Below are 21,851 nucleotides of genomic sequence, written 5' to 3'. Positions count from 1 at the left end.
GTATTTGTTGTGTACATAATAAAAAATGTCTGTTAGCGGTGCCACTGCCGTCGAGGTACAGGGCGGGGATAACAAGGGCTAAGCCACCTGCAGACACACCTTAGCAGCGCTCACTTAAATGGGCTGGACTTAAAGAGTTAAGAGTTAGTCAGGCGCTTGGTGATTAAGGCTAAGCAGACTAAAGGACTGAACTCGACATACTCCTCAACTCATGACTACCTAAGTGCACCCTGCTCCCTATGTAGTGCACCACTTTTGACCAGGGCCCTTATGGGATTGGGCGCCATTTGGGACACACGTAAAGGCCTCATTTAGAACCAGACTACAACAGGTGTTTATGTGAAGACGACCGAACTCCACAAAGAGAGACATACAGATCATAAAGACAAAGTCGGGTTTAAATGGAAAAGAAACACTTAAAACCCCAGGCCTCCAAGCATTTCTCACATGTACACCAATAAAGTGTTGGTTCATTACTCTGAGCCTGGTTGTGAAAGACGAAACTGACACTTGCCAAGCATGAAATACCTGGTAGGTGATGAACTGACATTTGCGATTTTCACACTTTTATGGGGTGGTATTAGTGTAGTTCTGAATCCTCTGTCTACGTGATCTGGTGTTGATTACTAGCTGTGGTCCTTTCAAAGCTGTTTTTTGGGCTCGTTGTTCAAGGCTAGCTTTGTTGAACATTGCAATGTCATGAATAGAGCCCACATTATTACTGATTCGACATGTCAGAGAGGCATGTTAGTTCTACGTAAGATCGGAACGCTCCACGACGTTGTGCCCTGCTTAGCCCGCCCCTTGTGAAACCCTGACCTAACCATGTCGATTCACAATAAGTAGTGAGCAATCAAACTAGCCCTGATGATTTTCTCATATGTTTTGGAGGATCTCACCGTTAAATTGTGAGGGTAAAACCATCACAACATAGCCTACATGTACAGTGGGTGTGTTTTTATGTATATACTGTATACACCTGTTCTATTCATATACTGTCCATAATGGGGCGGCAGGTAGCCTAGTGGTTAGAGCGTTGGACTAGTCATTGAAAGCAATAATTTGTTCTTAACTGACCTGCCGAGTTAAATAAAGGTAAAAAAAAGTATTATAATAATAATATGTCTATACACGCCATCATATACATATACACTGAGTGTACAAAACGTTAGGAACATCTTCCTTAATATTGATTGCACCTTTTTCTGCCCTCAGACCAGCCTCAATTCGCCGGGGCATGGACTCTACAAGGTGTCGAAAGTGTTCCACAGGGATGCTGGCCCATGTTGACTCCAATGCTTCCCACAGTTGTATGAAGTTGGATGAATGTTATTTGGGTGGTGGATCCTTCTTGATACACACAGGAAACTGTTGAATGTGAAAAACCCAGCAGCATTGCAGTTCTTGACACACTCGGTGCTACCATAACTACTGCCATACCCCGTTCAAAGGCACCTAAATATTTTGCCTTGCCCATTCACTCTCTGAATGGCACACATACACAATCGATGTCTCAATTGTCTCAAGGCTTAAAAATCCTTCTTTAACCTGTCTCCTCATCTTCATCTACAGATGATATCAATAAGGATCATAGCTTCACATGGATTCACCTAGTCTGTCTATGTCATGGAAAGAGCAGGTGTTCTTAATGTTTTGTAAACTCAGTGTATATTCCGGACTCTGACATTGTTCGTCCTGATATTTCCTATTTTTTTGGATTGTTAGGTATTACTTCACTGTGGGAGTTGGAAACACAAGCATTTGGCTGCACCTGCAAAATATGTGTGCACGACCAATAAATATTGATTTGATACGATCACACAGACAGAAAAAGAGACCATGACAGTAGCTTTCAAAACAGCCTCTTAGGAGGGAACCAACAGGAATGACTGACAGCGAAGAGGGGTGGGATACTACAGTCAATCCCACTGCATGCACGACAACGGTTCAAACTGCTGTGAATTTCACAAAGGTTCTAAAAGGGTTCTTCTGATCTTCAGGGACGAGGGTTCTACATGGAACCTTTTGGAACCTTTTTCATACAAAATGTTTCTTTGGAACCTTGTGTCTGTGAAAGAAAGGATTCCAAAAGTGTTCTTCGTTGGGTGAAAACGTTCTATCTGGAACCATAAAGGGTTCTTCTACCTGGAGAAGTGTTGTGGTGTGGGTTTATAAAACTCTCCCACCTGTGACCTCATCATGTCTGGCCCTCAAGATCTCCTCTCTGAGAGGTACAATATCAACAGCCACACTTGTGCCTCTAACTTTCCTTGTTACTTTGGGATTTTATGTTCTTAACATTAGCTTGTGTTAATGAAGAACAGCGATAGGAGTGAGATGGTATAATAATGAGGCTGATACAGTAAAATGGGCAGACATCCCGGAGAGGCTGCTCTAGGCTGCTGGCGAGACAGGTGGTAGTCTGTGTGTGTGTATGTGCGTGTGCGTGTCTGGAGAAAAGCCCCTTTTGAATAGCCTAACCCCTGGGCACAGACGTCAATTCAACATCTATTCCATGTTGGTTCTATGTAATTTAATTGAAATGACGTGGAAACAACATTGATTCAACCAAGTGCCCAGTGGGTATTTACACCATTGACAGCTGACCAGCTACAACTACAAGTGTCTCTCAAGTGACACCTTAAAAAGAGAGTATAAAGTAGGTGTACAACAAATATTTGAAGTGAAAATAGATTTTTAATTGGCTATATGCCTCTGTCTAGGGCCTATTTCTCTGTCTCACACACATGGAGATAGTGTGAGAGAGAGAGAAAAAAGGAGAGAGAGGAGAGAAACCAAAGGAACCAATATAAAAATGCTTGCCATGTGTGCATTTTCATGCTCATAGGCTGTGAAATGGGGGCGGTTACTCATTTACTGTATACACGTAGCCAAACCGAAGATGGAATTATGAAGGTATGCACCGTGCCTTTCCAACCTCTACCCAGCTCCATTCCATGTTGCTGTCCATGTTGCTACAGTCATTTATTGATCAGTGCCATTGACGCGAGGGATAATTACATGGCACCATTCATGCGTAACGACCCTAAAGTGTGACATGTGGCAATGTAATATACACTACATGTGCAATAATGTAGCCTATAGCCCAGGAATAGCATACCCAATGTTGTCTTGGCTGAGACTTCTGGTGTGTTTAATATCGACATAAAGTATTTTATATTATAACAATTGTTAGACATGCGCTTACCTTCCATCCAGCTGAACTATTACTGTCGCCCTTATCCTTGAAATAGGGAACATAGCGGACCATCCAATCATAGACCTGTGAAAGCGTGAGTCTTTTTTCAGGGGTGCTTTCAATGGCTCGTGTGATAAGGTCCGCGTACGACTGGTTACCCCATGCGTTCCGCCGCGAGGATTTGGCTTTGCGCAATTGTCCAGTCACATCAAGTGCCGCGCTGGCCAAGCATGGGTGCGTCGCCCGGATGGGAGCCGGGGCGACTGCTGGATGCTTCAGCTCGGTCGGCGTGCCACCCATTCTCCCCGCTCTGCACGCTGAAACGGCTAGATTGTCATCTGGTTCCACCTTGATGGTCGTCAGTTGAAGACCCCCATTGACCTCCTGCACTTCGGGGAAATCCTCCGGACAAGGCAGTGGCCAAGTGCACGAGCGAGGCCGGCTTTGCGGCTCGAAATCCGAATCGATATCAACCTGATGAGCCAATTCGTCGTCCTCCATCATCAACATTTATCCTCAGTTGTGAAGGAATAACCGGGTTAGAAAGAAATACAATACCTCCACTATTCCCGTATTGTCTCCAATACTAGGCCTACTTCAAACCGAAATCCGTCTCGTGACGAGGATATTACAGTCTGATTCAATAAAGTAACGATCAAATCTCAAGAGAAGCCGGCTGCTGTGGAGATTGATAATGTTGAATAGCTCGTCTGCAGTGGGCTATCACCGACCCGAATGTAACGATAAGAGTAGCAATAATAGTAACAATAATCGTTCTCCCATTTTACCTGAAATAAAACATGTTCAATTTGGGGAATTGTGAATTGCCTACATCTCCAGCAGCTAGAGTCAATCCAAATGCATGACAGTGTCAGTTCATCCGGCTGCAGCAACAGATGATACCTCATATAACGAGAATAGAGATGCAGGAGGCGTCGAAAGGATCCGAAAAAACATTAGACAATGATCATTTTAAATCAACAGGATTGTGCAGACAGCACAGACAAGCGATGATGTGTGATTATCGCAAATTATTAAATATTCCAGTCTTCACGGAATAGGCTGGCAAATGCAAATCCATTCACAGTCACACACAAACGATTCCGAATTCAATTGCAATTATACTTTTTTTTTAAAAATCGGGTCGCATGTGTCTTTTAAAAAAGCGACACACTTCCAGACATTGCACAGTCCAGCATCAGTCTGTTGTTGTCCATTTGATAAATAATTCTAACACACGTATTGCTCGCCTCTAGTATTTCTAACATGTAGTCAGTCTATCTCCAATCTCCTTTTCTTACTCTCAGATCCCCTCACATGTCCTCATTTAATAAAACTCGTTTCGTAAATGTGAACTGATGACGCGCTGACGCTGTGGTGTGGAATAGATGCTGCCATTGGATGGCGCGCACATTACTCCCAGAACATGTTTAGAACACCCCGGCCAGAACTCTCTCACATATCATATCAACCCCATCATAAAGCGGTATGTTGTTGCAACATGAAAAATATGCATAATGTTCTTAATCTCTGGAAAAGTGGCTGCTGCGCGTTTTAATGCGATATTTGGTCTCCAGATTCCAATTAGCCTAACTTGTCACTCTTAAGAGAATTTGGTGCAGATATACTCTCTTAATGTCCTTATGATCAGTCTTGGAGAATCAGTTGATAATCTCCTTTTGGCGGCACGGTGTCACAAAAGACCCACTGATGCGCAAAGCGTCTCTGGTGGTGCACCAGAACAGCGGGAGTGTAGTTTTCTACCACAATTAGATAGATTTAGTTCAGATTAACAGAGATTAGGTAACCCCAGATTCTAATCCGATATGAGTGAATAAAAAATAAAATAGCTACATGCTGTTCAATTATCTCTGCTCTTTTCCCTACATCACCGGAAGAAAATGTAGGCGTAGCACATAATTTTCTAAAATCGCTTTTGCCAAGTTTCGATGCGTTACAGCAGCCTGTTTCTTTCTACACTTGCAGAAATGACCGTTGAGGATGTCAGACTCCCAGTGGCAGCCCCTGTTTGACCCGTGTGTGTAACAACCAGATTGCTACATTGACCGAGGGGATTCCGCCCACTGTATGGTGCCGCCTCCTCATGTGTCAAAATTGACAGCTGGGCGGGCGCATTGCTCAGGTGCTTAGACGCGATTGGCTACCACAGTTCAGACCACGTTGTCCATTGGCTGATTATATGGCCGAAGGGGTTAATTCAGATGAATCATGTAATCAATGTAGAATCCTTTACTTTGACTGAGAATTTATAATTTCATTGGTGGTAAGTCTGCATCACATATTTGTCATTGACAGTAATAGTCAAAGGTGAACAAAAGCAAAGAGTAGTCACAGACGGGGTATTTAGACACCATGTTAGTCTAACTCAAAACATATGGGTCAGTGGTTTTCGAAAAACAGACAGGAGCCCTATAAACTACATAAAACTAGAAAAGTAAAAATAGACATAGGGGGCTGCCTAACCCATAATGCATTTTTTTAACCACACAGGAATGGAAAACATATACCCAAACGCTGACCTATACTGTACTTTCCACCAAAATAAATAAAACTTGCTTTACAATCCTATTACACAGTTATTACACACATGGAGACATCTAATTTACTGTACATGGGTTGCTCACTAATACAGTGTTCAAAAGAATACAGGATAGATTCAGGATCATGGCAGTGACTTTTAAATACTTGTTTTTATGTTTTTCATTTGTGAGGAATAAAATGTCATCTTAATGTTTGGGGTGGACCCTTAGACTGCATGTTGGCTTGCTGCCCATTGTCTAGTGAAGAAACCAAGCCAGGATCAGGTGAGCGGTTGGGCAATGTCGTGGCCATTACGGAATGTCTGCACGCACCAGTTATGAGATAGGTAGGCCTACACTACTAACCCACAGTCATTGCCACACACACACACACACACACACACAGACCTTACTTCACATTGCATTATTTGTTCTGCGAAAGGGGTTGTCAATGTTCTACATTATTTTACCCATGATTTAAGTTTTTGGCTGAAGCTTTTGTTCTGAGGACAATACTAGATGGTGGATCGAATAGCATTGTTTAGTTGAGGGACTGACAGCACACACAAACAACAATGGGCGCTCACATATTCCTTGAGTGATATAAGTGGCCACAAAGATCCCAAACCACAAAAACATCTATTTAAAGAACAAGCTGAGATTGTCTACCAAGTCCCCACCCATTACACCTACTACAGTAAGTACAGTTAAAGTTGCACAATATGACTACAAAATGCAGTAAAGTCTCAGTTGTGAAATTGTACATGTCAAATATAGCACATGCGTGAGGTGGAAGAATGTGTCATAGTGTGTCATGGTATGACCAATAAATATATCGCTTGAGAAACCCTTCACAGAACAACGCAAACTGGCTCTAACCAGAATAGAAAGATGAGTGGGAGGCCCCGGTGCACAACTGAGCAAGAGGACAAGTACATTAGAGGGTCTAGTTTGAGAAACAGACACCTCACAAGTCCTTAACTGTCTGCTTCATTAAATAGTACCCGCAAAACACCTGTCTCAACGTCAACAGTGAAGAGGCGACTCCGGGATGCTGGCCTTCTAGACAGAGTTGCAAAGAAAAAGCCATATCTCAGACTGGCCAATAAAAAGAAAAGATTAAGATGGGCTAAAGAACACAGACACTGGACAGAGAAACTCTACATAGAAGGCCAGCATCCCAATGTTGAAGTTGAGACTGGTGTTTTGAGGGTACTATTTAGTGAAGCTGCCTGTTGAGGACTTGTGAGGCATCTGTTTCTCAAACTAGACACTCTAATGTACTTGTCCTCTTGCTCAAGTGTGCACTGGGGCCTCCCACTCCTCTTTCTATTCTGGTTAGAGCCAGTTTGCGCTGTTCTGTGAAGGGAGTAGTACACAGCGTTGTATGAGATCTTCAGTTTCTTGGCAATTTCTCGCATGGAATAGCCTTCATTTCTCAGAACAAGAATAGACTGACGAGTTTCAGAAGAAAGTCCTTTGTTTCTGGCTATTTTGAGCCAGATACTCATCTAGTCTAAAGAAGGACAGTTGTATTGCTTCTTTAATCAGAACAACAGTTTTCAGCTGTGCTAACATAATTGCAAAATGGTTTTCAAATAATCTAATAGCCTTTTAAAATGAAAAACTTGGATTAGCTAAAACAACGTGCCATTGGAACACAGGAGTGATGGTTGCTGATAATGGACCTCTGTACTCCTAATTATTCCAAAAACAATCAGCCGTTTCCAGCTACAGTAGTCATTTACTACATTAACCATGTCTACACTGTAATTCTGATCAATTTTATGTTATTTTCATGGACAAAAAATGTGCTTTCTTTAAAAAACAAGGACATTTCTAAGCAACCCCAAACTTTTGAACGGTTGTATACTTCCATAAATATTTTGAGATGGTACTGGTCTACCTTCAGATGAGTCTTGTGGGCATCCTAGAGGAAATCAACCAACGCGTTCGTGAGAGTCTCACCTTTCAATAGAGGGGTCATATTAGTGTTTAGGCCAAACCGTTCAGACACAACAGATGTTTTTGTGAGAAGACCGATCTTCAGGATGTCTCCTGGTCTGACAAATACCACACTAGCTCTGCCACCTTTCACAGCAGATGATGAAGGCCGACATCAACGGATGTGGTTGATTGAGATGCAGCCCATGCAACAAAAAAAAAGATACTGTATCTCTAGCTTAACAGACAGTTTTTTATTACTATGCTAGTTAGATTTTTGCAGGGCGCTCTTCACACTCTTCACAGACACTGAAAAGTTACAATTTCCAAGCTATGGAGTTTCGGCCGGCATTGCATAACATGTCTCGGAACAAGAACTCCTACTGAGACAGAGAACATATAAAAAAATAACTAATCAGAGGTGATGAGAGACAGTGGACCCAATCCAGAGGCTTGGAAGAGGACCACACCTCAGGAGGGAGAAGAGGGGAGGCGAGGAATAGGTGGAGAGACAGAGGGAGGCCCTGTCACTGTCAGGAGACGTAGCCTAGCGCCGAGAGTGTGTGTACGGCCCGTCCAGGCAGGCAGGCTGCTTTACACTGGTCCCCATACCAGACATTCCGAGGCAGGAGGGCTGGCTTAAGGCACTCTCTGTGGCTGATCTTCGAAAAGCCCTTCACCACAGCGAACCACTTCAGCCACAAGCGGGGCAGCCGCAGGCTGGGCTAAGAGCTGCTCCACAACAGCACAAGGCAAGCGTTGCGCCTGTAAATTGGCACACCGAAAAAGCACTCAGTGGAATTTCATTCACCTACAAAAAATAAAGGGTTCCCTCCCACTTCCCCACAGCCAAGACCCACCCATCATTCCCCTCCCACCTCCAGTAACCTCACATCTTTACTTAAGTAGGCCATGTACCAGTGTCGCTCTGGTGGTACTGGGATGAGTGGAAGACTAGAAGTTGGAGGAGCCACAAGGAGGCCCTGGGGAGACCGATGTCCGTCCTGGGAAAACGCCTCCCTCCTCTTCAGTCACAGTTCGCCTCCCTCACCAAGCATATGGGCTCCCAATGACACAGGAAGGAGAGGCTCCTTTCCAATTATCAAGAATGTTCCTGAGTAGGCAAGTCTGGATTTCACCCCCTCCGTGGCACCAGCCCAACTTGGGCTGACTTAAATACTTCCTGCCCTGGGCAAAGAGTCAGGCTTATCGTGGCACAGATCTTTGCACGGGCCCTACCTGGTGTGAACACAATGTTCAGAGGCACAAAGATGAGTGGATCCAAGAGGCTATAATTACGACGGAATGCAGCAGAGTGGGATAAAAGTGGTGCGCAGGTAACAGTTTCTTTCCTCTGTTGTTTCGAGGGCTCTGACAGTGAGAGGTTTAACTAATACGATAGTGGCCCGCTTAATCCTATTTACAAGTTAAACAATGTCTGGATGATAAAAATCTCCTTGACAATTATCCTGTACTAGGCTGTTTCTTTGGGTGGCAGAAGATGGTAAGGTGGCATAGATGTGTGTTCTGGTTGTCAAATACATGAACATGACATTGGGGAATACACATTGATTTCCCACTTATTAGAGCCATGGCGGGTGAGATGAGGAGTGGGAAGGTCAGGGTTATGTCCATGCCCCTCTACAATGGGCATATAAGTACATCATCTGCAAGTACATTATCCTGACAATCCTCGATGAATACGATTCATATTTCTTAATAGGGGTAGTCTATGAGATGTCCATAACCTTCTGCTGAGCCAAAGATCGCTATATGCTTTACTACTGACTGCACATGATGAACATTACTATTGACTGTGTGCAACCCAAGAGGTCATGTTACTGCATTTACCTCATTGTTTAATCTGTTTTTTAGGAGAAACTCTGAGCTCTATTTTCTAAGAAACTGAGGCACCATCGCTTGGCCTCTGCCTCCGGCAGTGAGTTAAATCACTCACTCGCACAAGAAGAAACCATTGGTTGGCTGGATCCACAATGGCTGAGAGGGCCCGATGCCAAGCAGCTGATTAGCCTGGCTGGGTTCCTCAGGCACCACGGAGGAGAGGTACACAGGGCGGGGGGGGGGGGGGGGGGGGGGGGGGTGCTCATGACCAGAGATCAGGCTACTAAACACAAGTTTAAGTGGAATAAAGCCAGCAGAATGTTGTGTATGATGGGCTGGACATAAACAGCCCTGGGCAAGAGGCATCTGCTTCTTTAATATATAATTCACTTTACAGGCAGCAAGAAACATCAGACTCAGTCCTTGTCCTTTGGGCCATGAGTCTGGTTTTGGTTGTTGGTCAAAGTGGTAAGAAGGGCTGTGTCTCTATCTTGTACTTTCATTGATAAATCAGCCACTATGGAATTCTGTGCACAGAAAAGGGCTGTATTTGAATAATTACAAGCAGACTTAATGGCAATGGGACAGACATGTTGTAAGGCAGGCCGGAAGTGAGGGCAGGTGAGCCCATGTTGAAATGCTTCCTAGTCCTCTCTACCAATGAGCAAGACCTCGCCTTTAGGCCATTATTCTACTTACCTACTTTTCCATTACCTGTCTCAATGGCACTGGCCGTGCGCTCACAGACACCCTGGTGGGACAAATACAACTTTGCAATCTCTATACGACATCAGTGAATGAATAAGGAAGTGGATAGAATCGTATTTCTTATGTTCAGTAAAAGTAACACATTTATAAAATATCTATGACGACAGTATGTTTAGCTTTGTAAGATTATACATGACCAACCACCCAGCTTTGGAGTAGTTCCCTAAAGCTCGCTACTGTACCGGGAGACTTACAGCAATTGTCCTAAGCTAATGATATGCAAACTGCATGCAGAGACTAAAAATGGTATCCATTCGTTCGCCTGACTCGTTCGTCTGACTATGGGTAAGTATGAAAACAAAATCTCGCAGTATCCCTTTGAGCATTGGGCATGAAGTGCACTTGCAGCTACAGTGCATTCGGGAAGTATTTCGACCCCATTGACGTTTTCTACAATTTGTTATGTTATAGCCTCATTTTAAAATGGATTAAATTGCCCCCCCCCACCCCCATCAACGTACACACACATCAATGTACACACACAATACCCCATAATGACAAAGCAAAAAAAAATCAGAATGAAATATCACATTTACATACAGTACCAGTCAAAAGCTTGGACACACCTACTCATTCAAGAGTTTTTCTCTATTTTTACTTTTTTCTACATTAGAGAATAATAGTGAAGACATCAACACTATGAAATAACACTTATGGAATCATGTAGTAACCAAAAAAGTGTTAAACAAATGAAAATATACACTGCTCAAAAAAATAAAGGGAACACTTAAACAACACAATGTAACTCCAAGTCAATCACACTTCTGTGAAATCAAACTGTCCACTTAGGAAGCAACACTGATTGCCAATACATTTCACATGCTGTTGTGCAAATGGAATAGACAACAGGTGGAAATTATAGGCAATTAGCAAGACACCCCCAATAAAGGAGTGGTTCTGCAGGTGGGGACCACAGACCACTTCTCAGTTCCTATGCTTCCTGGCTGATGTTTTGGTCACTTTTGAATGCTGGCGGTGCTTTCACTCTAGTGGTAGCATGAGACGGAGTCTAAAACCCACACAAGTGGGTCAGGTAGTGCAGCTCCTCCAGGATGGCACATCAATGCGAGCTGTGGCAAGAAGGTTTGCTGTGTCTGTCAGCGTAGTGTCCAGAGCATGGAGGCGCTACCAGGAGACAGGCCAGTACATCAGGAGATGTGGAGGAGGCCGTAGGAGGGCAACAACCCAACAGCAGGACCGCTACCTCCGCCTTTGTGCAAGGAGGAGCAGGAGGAGCACTGCCAGAGCCCTGCAAAATGACCTCCAGCAGGCCACAAATGTGCATGTGTCTGCTCAAACGGTCAGAATCAGACTCCATGAGGGTGGTATGAGGGCACGACATCCACAGGTGGGGGTTGTGCTTACAGCCCAACACCGTGCAGGACGTTTGGCATTTGCCAGAGAACACCAAGATTGGCAAATTCGATACTGGCATCCTGTGCTCTTCACAGATGAAAGCAGGTTCACACTGAGCACGTGACAGACGCGACAGTCTGGAGACGCCGTGGAGAACGTTCTGCTGCCTGAAATATCCTCCAGCATGACCGGTTTGGCGGTGGGTCAGTCTTAGTGTGGGGTGGCATTTCTTTGGGGGGGCCGCACAGCCCTCCATGTGCTCGCCAGAGGTAGCCTGACTGCCATTAGGTACCGAGATGAGATCTTCAGACCCCTTGTGAGACCATATGCTGGTGCGGTTGGCCCTGGGTTCCTCCTAATGCAAGACAATGCTAGACCTCATGTAGCTGGAGTGTGTCAGCAGATCCTGCAAGAGGACGGCATTGATGCTATGGACTGGCCCGCCTGTTCCCCAGACCTGAATCCAATTGAGCACATCTGGGACATGTCTCGCTCCATCCACCAACGCCACGTTGCACCACAGACTGTCCAGGAGTTGGCGGATGCTTTAGTTCAGGTCTGGGAGGAGATCCCTCAGGAGACCATCCGCCACCTCATCAGGAGCATGCCCAGGCGTTGTAGGGAGGTCATACAGGCACGTGGAGGCCACACACACTACATAGCCTCATTTTGACTTGTTTTAAGGACATTACATCAAAGTTGGATCAGCCTGTAGTGTGGTTTTCCACTTTAATTTTGAGTGTGACTCCAAATCCAGACCTCCATGGGTTGATACATTTGATTTCCATTGATAATTTTTGTGTGATTTTGTTGTCAGCACATTTAACTATGTAAAGAAAAAAGTATTTAATAAGAATATTTCATTCATTCAGATCTAGGATGTGTTATTTTAGTGTTCCCTTTATTTTTTTGAGCAGTGTATTTTATATTTGATATTCCTCAAAGTAGCCACACTTTGCCTTGATGACAGCTTTCCACATCCTTGGCATTCTCTCAACCAGCTTCATTAGGTAGTCACCTGGAATGCATTTCAATTAACAGGTGTGCCTTGTTTAAAGGTTAATTTGTGGAATTTCTTTCCTTCTTAATGCATTTGAGCCAATCAGTTGTGTTGTGGGTGATATACATAAAAAAGTCTTATTTGGAAAAATACCAAGTCCATATTATTGCAAGAACAGTTCAAACAAGCAAAGAGAAACGACAGTCCATCTTTACTTTAAGACATGAAGGTCAGTCAATGCGAAACATTTCAAAAACTTTGATAGTTTCTTCAAGTGCAGTCACAAAAAACATCAAGCGCTATGAAGAAACTGGCTTTCATGAGGACCGCCACAGGAAAGGAAGACCCAGAGTTACCTCTGCTGCAGAGGATAAGTTTATTAGAGTTACCAGCTTCAGAAATTGCAGCCCAAATAAATGCTTCACAGAGTTCAAGTAACAAACACATCTCAACATCAACTGTTCAGAGGAGACTGCATGAATCAGGCCTTCATGGTTGAATTTATGCAAAGAAACCATTACTAAAGGACACCAACAAGAAGAAGACACTTGCTTGGGCCAAGAAACATGAGCAATGGACATTGGACCGGTGGAAATCTTTCCTTTGGTCTGATGAGTCCAAATGTGATATTTTTGGTTCCAACTACCATGTCTTTGTGAGACGCAGAGTATGTGAACGGATGATCTCTGCGTGTGTAGTTCCCACCGTGAAGCATGGAGGTTGTGGTTTAATGATCCTTTGCTGGTGACACTGTGTGTACAAACTTTTGACTGGTACTGTAAGCATTCAGACCCTTTACTCTGTACTTTGTTTAAGCACCTTTGGCAGCGATTACAGCCTCGAGCCTTCTTGGGTATGACGCTACAAGCTTGGCACACCGGGGAGTTTCTCCCATTCTTCTCTGTAGATACTCTCAAGCTCTGTCAGGTTGGATAGGGAGTGTCGCTGCACAGTTTTTTTCAGGTCTCTCCAGAGATGTTCGATCGGTTTCAAGTCTGGGCTCTGGCTGGGCCACTCAAGGACATTAGGGAGACTTGTCCCGAAGCCACTCCTGCATTGTCTTGGCTGTATGCTTAGGGTCGTTGTCCTGTTGGAAGGTGAACTTTTGCCCCAGTCTTAGGTCCTGAGTGCTCTGTAGCAGGTTTTCATCAAGGATCGCACTTTGCTCCGTTCATCTTTCCCTCGATTCTGACAAGTCTCCCAGTACCTGCCGCTGAAAAACATCCCCACAGCAAGATGCTGCCACCACCATGCTTCACTGAAGTGATGGAGCCAGGTTTCCTCCAGACGTGACGCTTGGCATTCAGGCCAAAGAGTTCAATCTTGGCTTCATCAGACAAGAGAATCTGTTTTTTCATGGTCTGAGAGTCCTTTAGGTGCCTTTTGGAAAACTCCAAGCGGTCAGTCATGTGCCTTTTACTGAGGAGTGGCTTCTGTCCGACCACTCTACCATAAAGGCTTGATTGGTGGAGTGCTGCAGAGATGGGAGTACCTTCCAGAAGGACAACCATCTCCACAGAGAATCTCTGATTTTTGCTCTGACATGCACCGTCAACTGTGGGACCTTATGTACAGGTAGGTGTGTGCCTTTCCAAATCATGTCCAATCAATTGAATTTACCACCGGTGCTCTAATCAAGTTGTAGAAATGTCTCAAGGATGATCAATGGAAACATGAGCTCAATTTCGAGTCTCATAGCAAAGGGTCTAAAAACTTATGTAAACAATATTATTTTTATTTTTTAATAAATGTGAAAACACTTCTCAAAACCTTTTTTCACTTTGTCATTCTGGGGTATTGTGTGTAGATTTAGGAAAAACTGTATTTAATCAATTTTAGAATAAGGCTAGAAACAAAATGTGGAAATAGTGAAGGGGTCTGAATACTTTCCGAATGCACTGTATATGGGAGGGCATCAGAGGAAAACTGATCTCTAGCCAAGAATGGACATGATGACACAATAGACCATTTTGAAATTATGACTGTAGATTAAACAACCTGAGGTCTCAAGTCTTGTACTCAAAAGAGCCTCCCTCCACACAGGTTGCCATTGATGTAGTAATGGGTTAAGAGAAATGAGAGGGGAAGGGAAATCAATGCTTTTGTGAGAGGAAGAAAGGGAAAGCTTTCACAGGTATATATATCATTAAGCAATTGAAAAAGCTAATTAGAGTTGTGGGATGAGATGTGCAGATCTCGTGGCTAACTATTACCATGGCAACCACAGCTCATGTGTAGATGATCCGAGGTGCAAATATAACTTGCTCTAACCAGAATGGCTGTTTTTATAAATAGAGTAGGAGAGCTCCCTAGTGGTAGTCAATGGAAATGGCACCTGTCAACATTTAGAATACAAACATTGGGGAATATGGCAGATAGAAATGTTATTAATAGAGCTGGAATGATGGGGCGGCAGAATGGGCATTCGGCCAGTAACCTAAAGGTCGCTGGTTTGATTCCCCGAGCCAGTGGAAAATCTGTCGATGTGTCCTTAAGCTAGGCATGCCCAATTGCACCTGTAAGTCGCTCTGCATAAGAGCATCTGCTAAACGACTTAAATGTTATGATACATTATTCTACATGTCAGATTATGTTATGAATATGTAGGTTAGAACAAACTGGCCTGTCTGAACATTACACGATGTTGTGTCCTGCTGCACACTCACTTGTTGAGTGCTGCAAACCAAGAGGACACTGTTGAGTTGAGAAAAACATTTTTTTATAAACACTATAGCGCTGTGCATTTCTTAAAACATCTCAAAATCAGAACAAAGCACTACACAAAACGTATATTCTAAGAGTTCGGCACTGTGAATAGAAACATTGTTATTTATTGACTCATTCAAAGCCTCATTTGTCACATCAGCCATGTTGGCTATGTCATAAACCTCCTGTGAAGTCCTTGTCAAACACCACTAACATCCAAATGACAGATGGTCCTTCTCCAAATGTACGAGACACGCATCAAGATTGTGAGATCTAGAGTTCATTTACAGAGACAAAGGACTGTGGGAAAGCGCTTTCTCATAGGAATCATACAAAAATAAGTCCCATGTAAAAAAAAAAAAAATGTTTTAATAAAAACTACACTTTGTCCATGACAGCCAACAGAGGCTCATCATAAAACACTCCTTCTTACATGTGTCTCTTGGGGTCAATCTTCTCCAGGTGAACCAGGGGCTTGAGCTGCTCAGCGAAGCTGCGCATGTCCTCTGACATGGTATCCTGGCCCGCAGGGGCCAATACACTGAGCTCCACCAGGTAGGAGAGGGACAGCGGCTCAGTGTTCTCTGTATTCCCGGGGACCAGGATGCGAGACAGTTTACTAACTACCACTTTGAGCACACCTTTGCGGAAAATGTGGCCCTTGGCTATGAACTCGTGGTCCATGCGGAAGCCCATTTCATTGAGGAAGTCGGGCAAGCTGTGCGAGGCGGCCACATCCACACAGTTGCGAACCAGCGCGTGGCGGGACTTGTCACCCACCTCCGGCTGACCCAGGTAGCGCAGGTGCCAGGGCACTGTGGGGTGGGAGAGGGAGCGGCGGGCTCGCAACAGGAACGGGTTGCCCTGCTGGCCCTTCAGGAGGTAGACCAGCTCATGGTCGGCAAATGTCTCGGGTTCCATGTTGTCACAAAGGCCCCGGAGGCGGTGCAATAGGCTTTCGAGGGCCTGGTCCAAGACGCTGCCTGAGTGTGGGGACATGACAGAACGGTGTAAGCAATGTTATATTATCAAGTGTAGCTTGAATCAGTGCAACTTGCCATTTGGACTTTTTAAGAGTGAATTGAAATGCAAATTAAAAAATGTAAAAGGCCTCAATAGAAATATACAGCAATTTTCAATTATTGAATCGCAACTAACTGATACAGAGGTGACCAAGCCACAGCACAGGGGCTGGTATGGGTTCTTCAGCTGAACATGCAGTGCATTCGGAAAGTATTCAGACCCCTTGACTTTATGCAGACTTTGTTACGTTACAGCCTTATTCTAAAATTAATACAATACATTTCTTTCCTCAATCTACACACAATACCCTATAATGACAAAGCAAAAACAGGTTTATACAAATAAAAAACCAGAAATACCTTATTTACATAAGTTTTCAGAGCCTTTTCTATAAAACTCAAAATTGAGCTCTGGTGCATCCTGTTTCCATTGATCATCTTTGAGATGTTTCTACAACTTGATTGGAGTCCACTTGTGATAAATTAAATTGATTGGACATGATTTGGAAAGGCAGACACCCACAGTTGACAGTGCATGGCAGAGCAAAAACCTCTCAGAGACAGAATTGTGTTGAGGCACAGATCTGGGGAAGGGTACAAAAACAAATCTGCACCATTGAAGGTCCCCAAGAACACAGTGGCTTCTATCATTCTTAAAACTGGAAGAAGTTTGGAACCAACAAGACTTCCTAGAGCTGGGCAATCGAGGAAGAAGGGCCTTGGTCAGAGACGTGACCAAAAACCAGATGGTCACTCTAACAGAGCTCCAGAGTTCCTCTGTGGAGATGGGAGAACCCGCTTGGCATTTGCCAAAAGGCACCTAAAGGACTCAGACCATGAGAAATAAGATTCTCTGGTCTGATGAAACCAAGATTGAACTATTTGGCCTGAATGCCAAAGTGTCACGTCTGGAAGAAACCTGGCACCATCCCTACGGGAAAGCATGGAGGTGGCAACATCATGCTGTGGGGATGTTTTTCAGCAGCAGGGGCTGGGAGACTTGTCAGGGTCGAGGGAAAGATGAACGGAGCAAAGTACAGAGAGATCCTTGATGAAAACCTGCTCCAGAGCACTCAGAACCTCAGACTGGGGCAAAGGTTCACATTTCAACAGGACAACGCAGGAGTGAATTGGGACAAGTCTCTGAATGTTCTTGAGTGCCCCAGCCAGAGCCCGGACTTGAACCCTATCGAACATCTCTGGAGAGACCTGAAAATTGCTGTGCAACGATGCCCCCCATCCAACCTGACAGAGGATTTGCAGAGAAGAATGGGAGAAACTCCCCAAATACGAGTGTGGCAAGCTTGTAAAGTCATACCCAAGAAGACAAGGTGCTTGAGCTGTAATCACACGGCCAAAGGTGCTTCAACAAAGTACTGAGTAAAGGTTCTGAATGCTTATGAAAATGTAATATTTTATTTATTTTTACATTCGCAATACCTATTTTTTTGGTCATTATGTGGTATTGTGTGTAGATTGATGAGGGGAAAAAACGATTTAATACATTTTATAATAAGGCTATAACATAACAAAATGTGGAAAAAAGTGAAGGGGTCTGAATACTTTACGAATGCACTGTATTGACATTGATTATGATCTGGATATATTTTTCAAGACCCCTACAAGATGGCCAACCACAGAATACCAAATAGGTACGCCTGCCCTACTGGAGACTCAAGAATCTCGAACGAGGTAAACTCACCTTGCAGCAGGTACTCCATCATGTTAATTGTGCCCCCCGTGATGGGCAGCACTGAGACTGGTGGGGCCTCCATCACTCGTCAGTGTCAGACAGGTAACTAGAGCAAGGGGGAAAATGAAAACACCTCAATCAATTCGTATTACATAGACTAACGTTATGACTATAAACATCATTTCTTAATGATTGCATCTCCAACCTTGTCATATTTCCCGACTGGCTAAGCTATCAGGCTAGTTAGAGCTAGTTTAGACAGACAGTATCTAATTTCATTCAAACCAATAGTTAGCTAGCCAGTTAGCTAGCTAGCCAAATAAGCTACAGAAAAAATTAAACAAGTCACCGATAAGAAAAAGTCACTGAGAAATCAGGCAAAATGCACTTAACTCACCTTATGTTTGGCGGCTTGGACTGCCGAGTACCTGCTTCTTCCTTCGCAAACTGCCACTGCAGCAATTCACGCTAACTTGCAACCTAGCTAACGTTAGCTCATAGTTACATTGAAACAAGCTAGCTAGGTTGCTAGGCAGGTACAAATAAACGTTTTCAACGTTCACAGTAACAGATTGGCTAGAGTTGAGCCCGTGTGATGGGGGAGGAATAGCTAGCTCGCTATCATACTTCTCACCCAGATCCGCGTTTGCGCATTGTGCAACGATATGCAGCAAGGGGCATTCAAGAACGGAAACGTTCCGAAAGCATCTGAAAACGTTCTGAAAGCAACTCAGCGGATCGATGAGTTCAAAATGTTACATTTCAGCAACTTGTTTACAAGTATGTCACAAATTAAATGTATAGACATCTGAATACACAGGCGTTATGCTTTTTGATATATAAAGCAGGCTTTCTTCCTTTTATTTTTTTAAATATTGGTTTAAAGGTTAAAAGTACAGAAGTGCGTGACACAGTGCAATACCAATTTAATACAAACAAAAGGTCATGCCAAAATGTGATTAAATAACTTTTTGACAGAATATAAAACAAACCAATTCAAAGCATAAAAATCATTCCCAACAACAACAGTATGCCTTTTTGGCATTTTGTGTGCCTGAGCACAATGGAAACACTTGATTTAAACTATTTATTACGCCTCTCATCAAAGTAGTGTCATTCTTAGTTCCTAGACCCTGATATGACTGTACACACACTCATTGTCATTTCTGATGTCATCTCTCTGTTGGACTCTCCTGATAAACAAGGATGAATAAACAAGTGTAGTTTCTTCCTCCTGTTGAAAGGAGATGCATAGATGTATGTGCATAATACTATACTGATGTGCAACTAAACATCACCAATATCGTTTTATCAAGAATAATAGTAGTAATGTCGGCTAGATAAGATAACTTACAAAGCTGGTCCCCTGGCCACCACAGAGAAGTTGATTGGCAGAAGCTTAAACATTTGAACAAACAGACAAACATTTCCATTTAAAACAGATAGGGCCTCAAACTGCATTACCATCTCCAAACAATTGTATTAATCTTGTGATCTCCCCATCTTCAAAGATAACAATACGGTATATTTATCCTACCTGCGAGTATTCTCCATTTCAAATGGCATAATTTAAACAGTGCCAGTGCAACAAGGAAAAGGCACACAGCTGCAGAGACTCCAGCTACTGTTGATGCCAGCCATTGAGGTTCTCGGTTATCTGGAGGAGTAGGCCCATTGTCTGTAAAAGAGGCAACAGTGTTGGGTAGTGTTACTACAGAAAATGCTGTTAGTAAAGAATCTGGCAATCCTGTTGATGTTAGAGAACATGTGGAAAGTCAGTGAGATTGGGGTTTAAGAACTACTCCTTTTGGGTCTCACCTATGCTTTTGTTGGTGGTGTTGTTCAGAGCGGAGTCAAGTGCGTAATATGTGCTGGTAATCACATTCTTAGTTACTTCATGCATAAAACCACTGCTTGACACAGTGGTTATTATTGGCATGTGAGATCCTAAATAAAGAGATAGATGGTTAGGGTGAGCTGTAAACTAATTTAGTGTAGACGATCAATCTGCTTGCAAATTATCTCCAATTATAATAGGCTGACTAACCTTTTTCAAGAACAACTGAAGTGGACAATCCATATGTGATCTTGTCATTTTTATACAATCCACATAAGTATATTCCTTGATCCTCCTTTGTAAAAGGGCTGATTACAAGTGAACGATTCCTTAAAACACTCTTTCTATGCCAAAAATGTTTGGAAAGGAGATGTAGGCCACTTTTATCCTCATGAAAAATCTGGGTGCGGCGCCGGTCAACATTGTTTGTACTGTAAAACCAGCTAAAAGATTCTGGATGACTTTCATTACTTATGCAGGGTATCAACAATTTTCTCCCAAGCGGTATGCGAAGAGGACTTGAAGATTCTACAACACATTGATAAAAACAATAAGAAAGTACAATAGCGTTACATGAAAGTACTGTTAATAAAGTGTTTATAAAAGGTTTATATGTAAGGAATGGATGAATAAATGATGGATTGATGATTGAAATAGTTAGCAATTTCTCTTATGCCTATAGAAAACAATAACAACATCATGTTAATTCAGCTTCATCAATCGCCTAAACAAATCACTCAATGCATGTCCTATTTGATTAAACTGATTAGCAGGTTTTCAACGTCCAGAGAGACATTTGAATATTGAAATTTCAAATGAGTATTCAAAAACATCTATTTTTAAGTTTCTGTGGTACATCTGTATACTAATTGTTTGGCTGTATAACAGTGTACAATAAGGTTAAACACTGTATAGCCTTTTGCATTTTCAATAAAGGCCCATACATATGTGAGAATTCTAACCCCCAGGTAATTTCACTCAGCTAAGTATTGAGTGATATTAATGTTTTTGTAAATTTCAGACACTTACCTGATGTTGGAAATGAGGCCCAAACCATAAATACAATAATTATGGCAGAGGTAGCGATCATGATTACAATAAACACTGTTGAAGCAGAGATTAGTCCCTACTTAAGCATTATATTTAAAACAGCCACAAGTAATCTGCTTTAAAATGTGCAGGCTACAGGCCTACGCCAACACTGACACTTAATGATTATAATTTAAAGCTATTGGAAATTAAGCAGAGGTTACAAATCACAAATCGAACAGTTGACTCAGTAGGAAACAGAGATAAGAAAAAAGACTTTACATAAACATTTATCAACACCTCCCACACAGATGTTTCCTCTGAACCAATGGCATAGGCTGTGGTGTAAGTGTCAGTGACACACAATGGGGTCCTTGACTAATGTGGTCTGGAGCTCCATTTTCCATCAGCGGGTTTGCATGCAGCTTCTTGCAAGGCGTTAACACCAAATGTGACATCTGATGTGTTAATTGAGAGCATGCCATTAGTCACTAGGCTTATAAGCCTTCATCGGAAATGTTGGTTCCCTTGCGTTGCAATTGCTGTTAGATACAGTATGTTTCAACCTAGACCGTGGCCTTTATGTTGTTATTCATAGAGGGATAGCCAATCAAAGGGTTAACAGGAAGTCAACATGTGCTACCTGATTACAGTATATCATCTAATATATAATATAGTGGAGGTTGATGGCCAATGTCCAACATTTGTTTGTATTTTGTCCAGCAGTGTCCTCCTCTTGGGGTTCCCCAAGGTTGTGTGATCTCCTGATAATATAGAGCTAATCAGTCATGATGACTGTCAGATGGGAAAACATGATTCTGATATTTGCAGAGCTGAATATTTGAAGATATCAAGGATTTAAGAATTAACAAGAATTAGATACATCAAGGCAAATTATTGGTATGCAGTGCCTTG

The 21,851-nt window shown here is 43.0% G+C and overlaps 2 protein-coding genes and 2 long non-coding RNA genes across 4 annotated transcripts in view; all 4 read right to left on the bottom strand.

Annotated features, from left to right (window-relative positions):
- LOC110489280 (forkhead box protein O6-like) overlaps positions 1 to 4,545 on the bottom strand; it is a 38,866-nt gene extending 34,321 nt beyond the window's left edge. The window contains exon 1 of the mRNA XM_021561973.3: positions 3,209 to 4,545. Coding sequence (XP_021417648.2) covers positions 3,209 to 3,709 — 501 coding nt within the window. The 5' untranslated portion in view covers positions 3,710 to 4,545. The remainder of the gene's footprint in view (positions 1 to 3,208) is intronic.
- A 10,806-nt stretch (positions 4,546 to 15,351) lies between these two features.
- On the bottom strand, positions 15,352 to 18,791 carry LOC110489273 (mediator of RNA polymerase II transcription subunit 18). Its single transcript, XM_021561959.3, has 3 exons — positions 18,468 to 18,791; positions 18,080 to 18,176; positions 15,352 to 16,338 (listed from the first exon to the last, which is right to left on the bottom strand). The coding sequence occupies exons 2-3, from the start codon at positions 18,150 to 18,152 to the stop codon at positions 15,785 to 15,787; spliced, it is 627 nt and encodes a 208-aa protein (XP_021417634.1). The 5' UTR covers positions 18,153 to 18,176; positions 18,468 to 18,791; the 3' UTR covers positions 15,352 to 15,784.
- A 122-nt stretch (positions 18,792 to 18,913) lies between these two features.
- On the bottom strand, positions 18,914 to 19,480 carry LOC149985097 (uncharacterized). The gene is made up of 2 exons (XR_016486421.1): positions 19,425 to 19,480; positions 18,914 to 19,304 (listed from the first exon to the last, which is right to left on the bottom strand). It is a non-coding gene; the product is annotated as an uncharacterized LOC149985097 (long non-coding RNA).
- Positions 19,481 to 19,607: 127 nt separating this feature from the next.
- LOC149985096 (uncharacterized) lies at positions 19,608 to 21,728 on the bottom strand. The gene is made up of 3 exons (XR_016486420.1): positions 20,118 to 21,728; positions 19,889 to 20,017; positions 19,608 to 19,748 (listed from the first exon to the last, which is right to left on the bottom strand). It is a non-coding gene; the product is annotated as an uncharacterized LOC149985096 (long non-coding RNA).
- Positions 21,729 to 21,851: the final 123 nt, after the last annotated feature.

This window comes from Oncorhynchus mykiss, chromosome 2, assembly GCF_057628025.1.
Source record: "Oncorhynchus mykiss isolate SJ-2025 chromosome 2, ASM5762802v1, whole genome shotgun sequence".
Classification (NCBI taxonomy): domain Eukaryota; kingdom Metazoa; phylum Chordata; class Actinopteri; order Salmoniformes; family Salmonidae; genus Oncorhynchus; species Oncorhynchus mykiss.
Note: the sequence above shows the minus strand (reverse complement) of the source record. Positions and strands in the feature narration are given on the sequence as shown.

Excerpts from the sequence above, each read along its gene's own strand:
- LOC110489273 (XM_021561959.3), bottom strand. The coding sequence starts at position 18,152 with ATGGAGGCCCCACCAGTCTCAGTGCTGCCCATCACGGGGGGCACAATT. Across the intron at positions 16,339-18,079 it reads GATGGAGTACCTGCTGCAAG|GCAGCGTCTTGGACCAGGCC; the intron begins GTGAGTTTACCT and ends CCCCACACTCAG.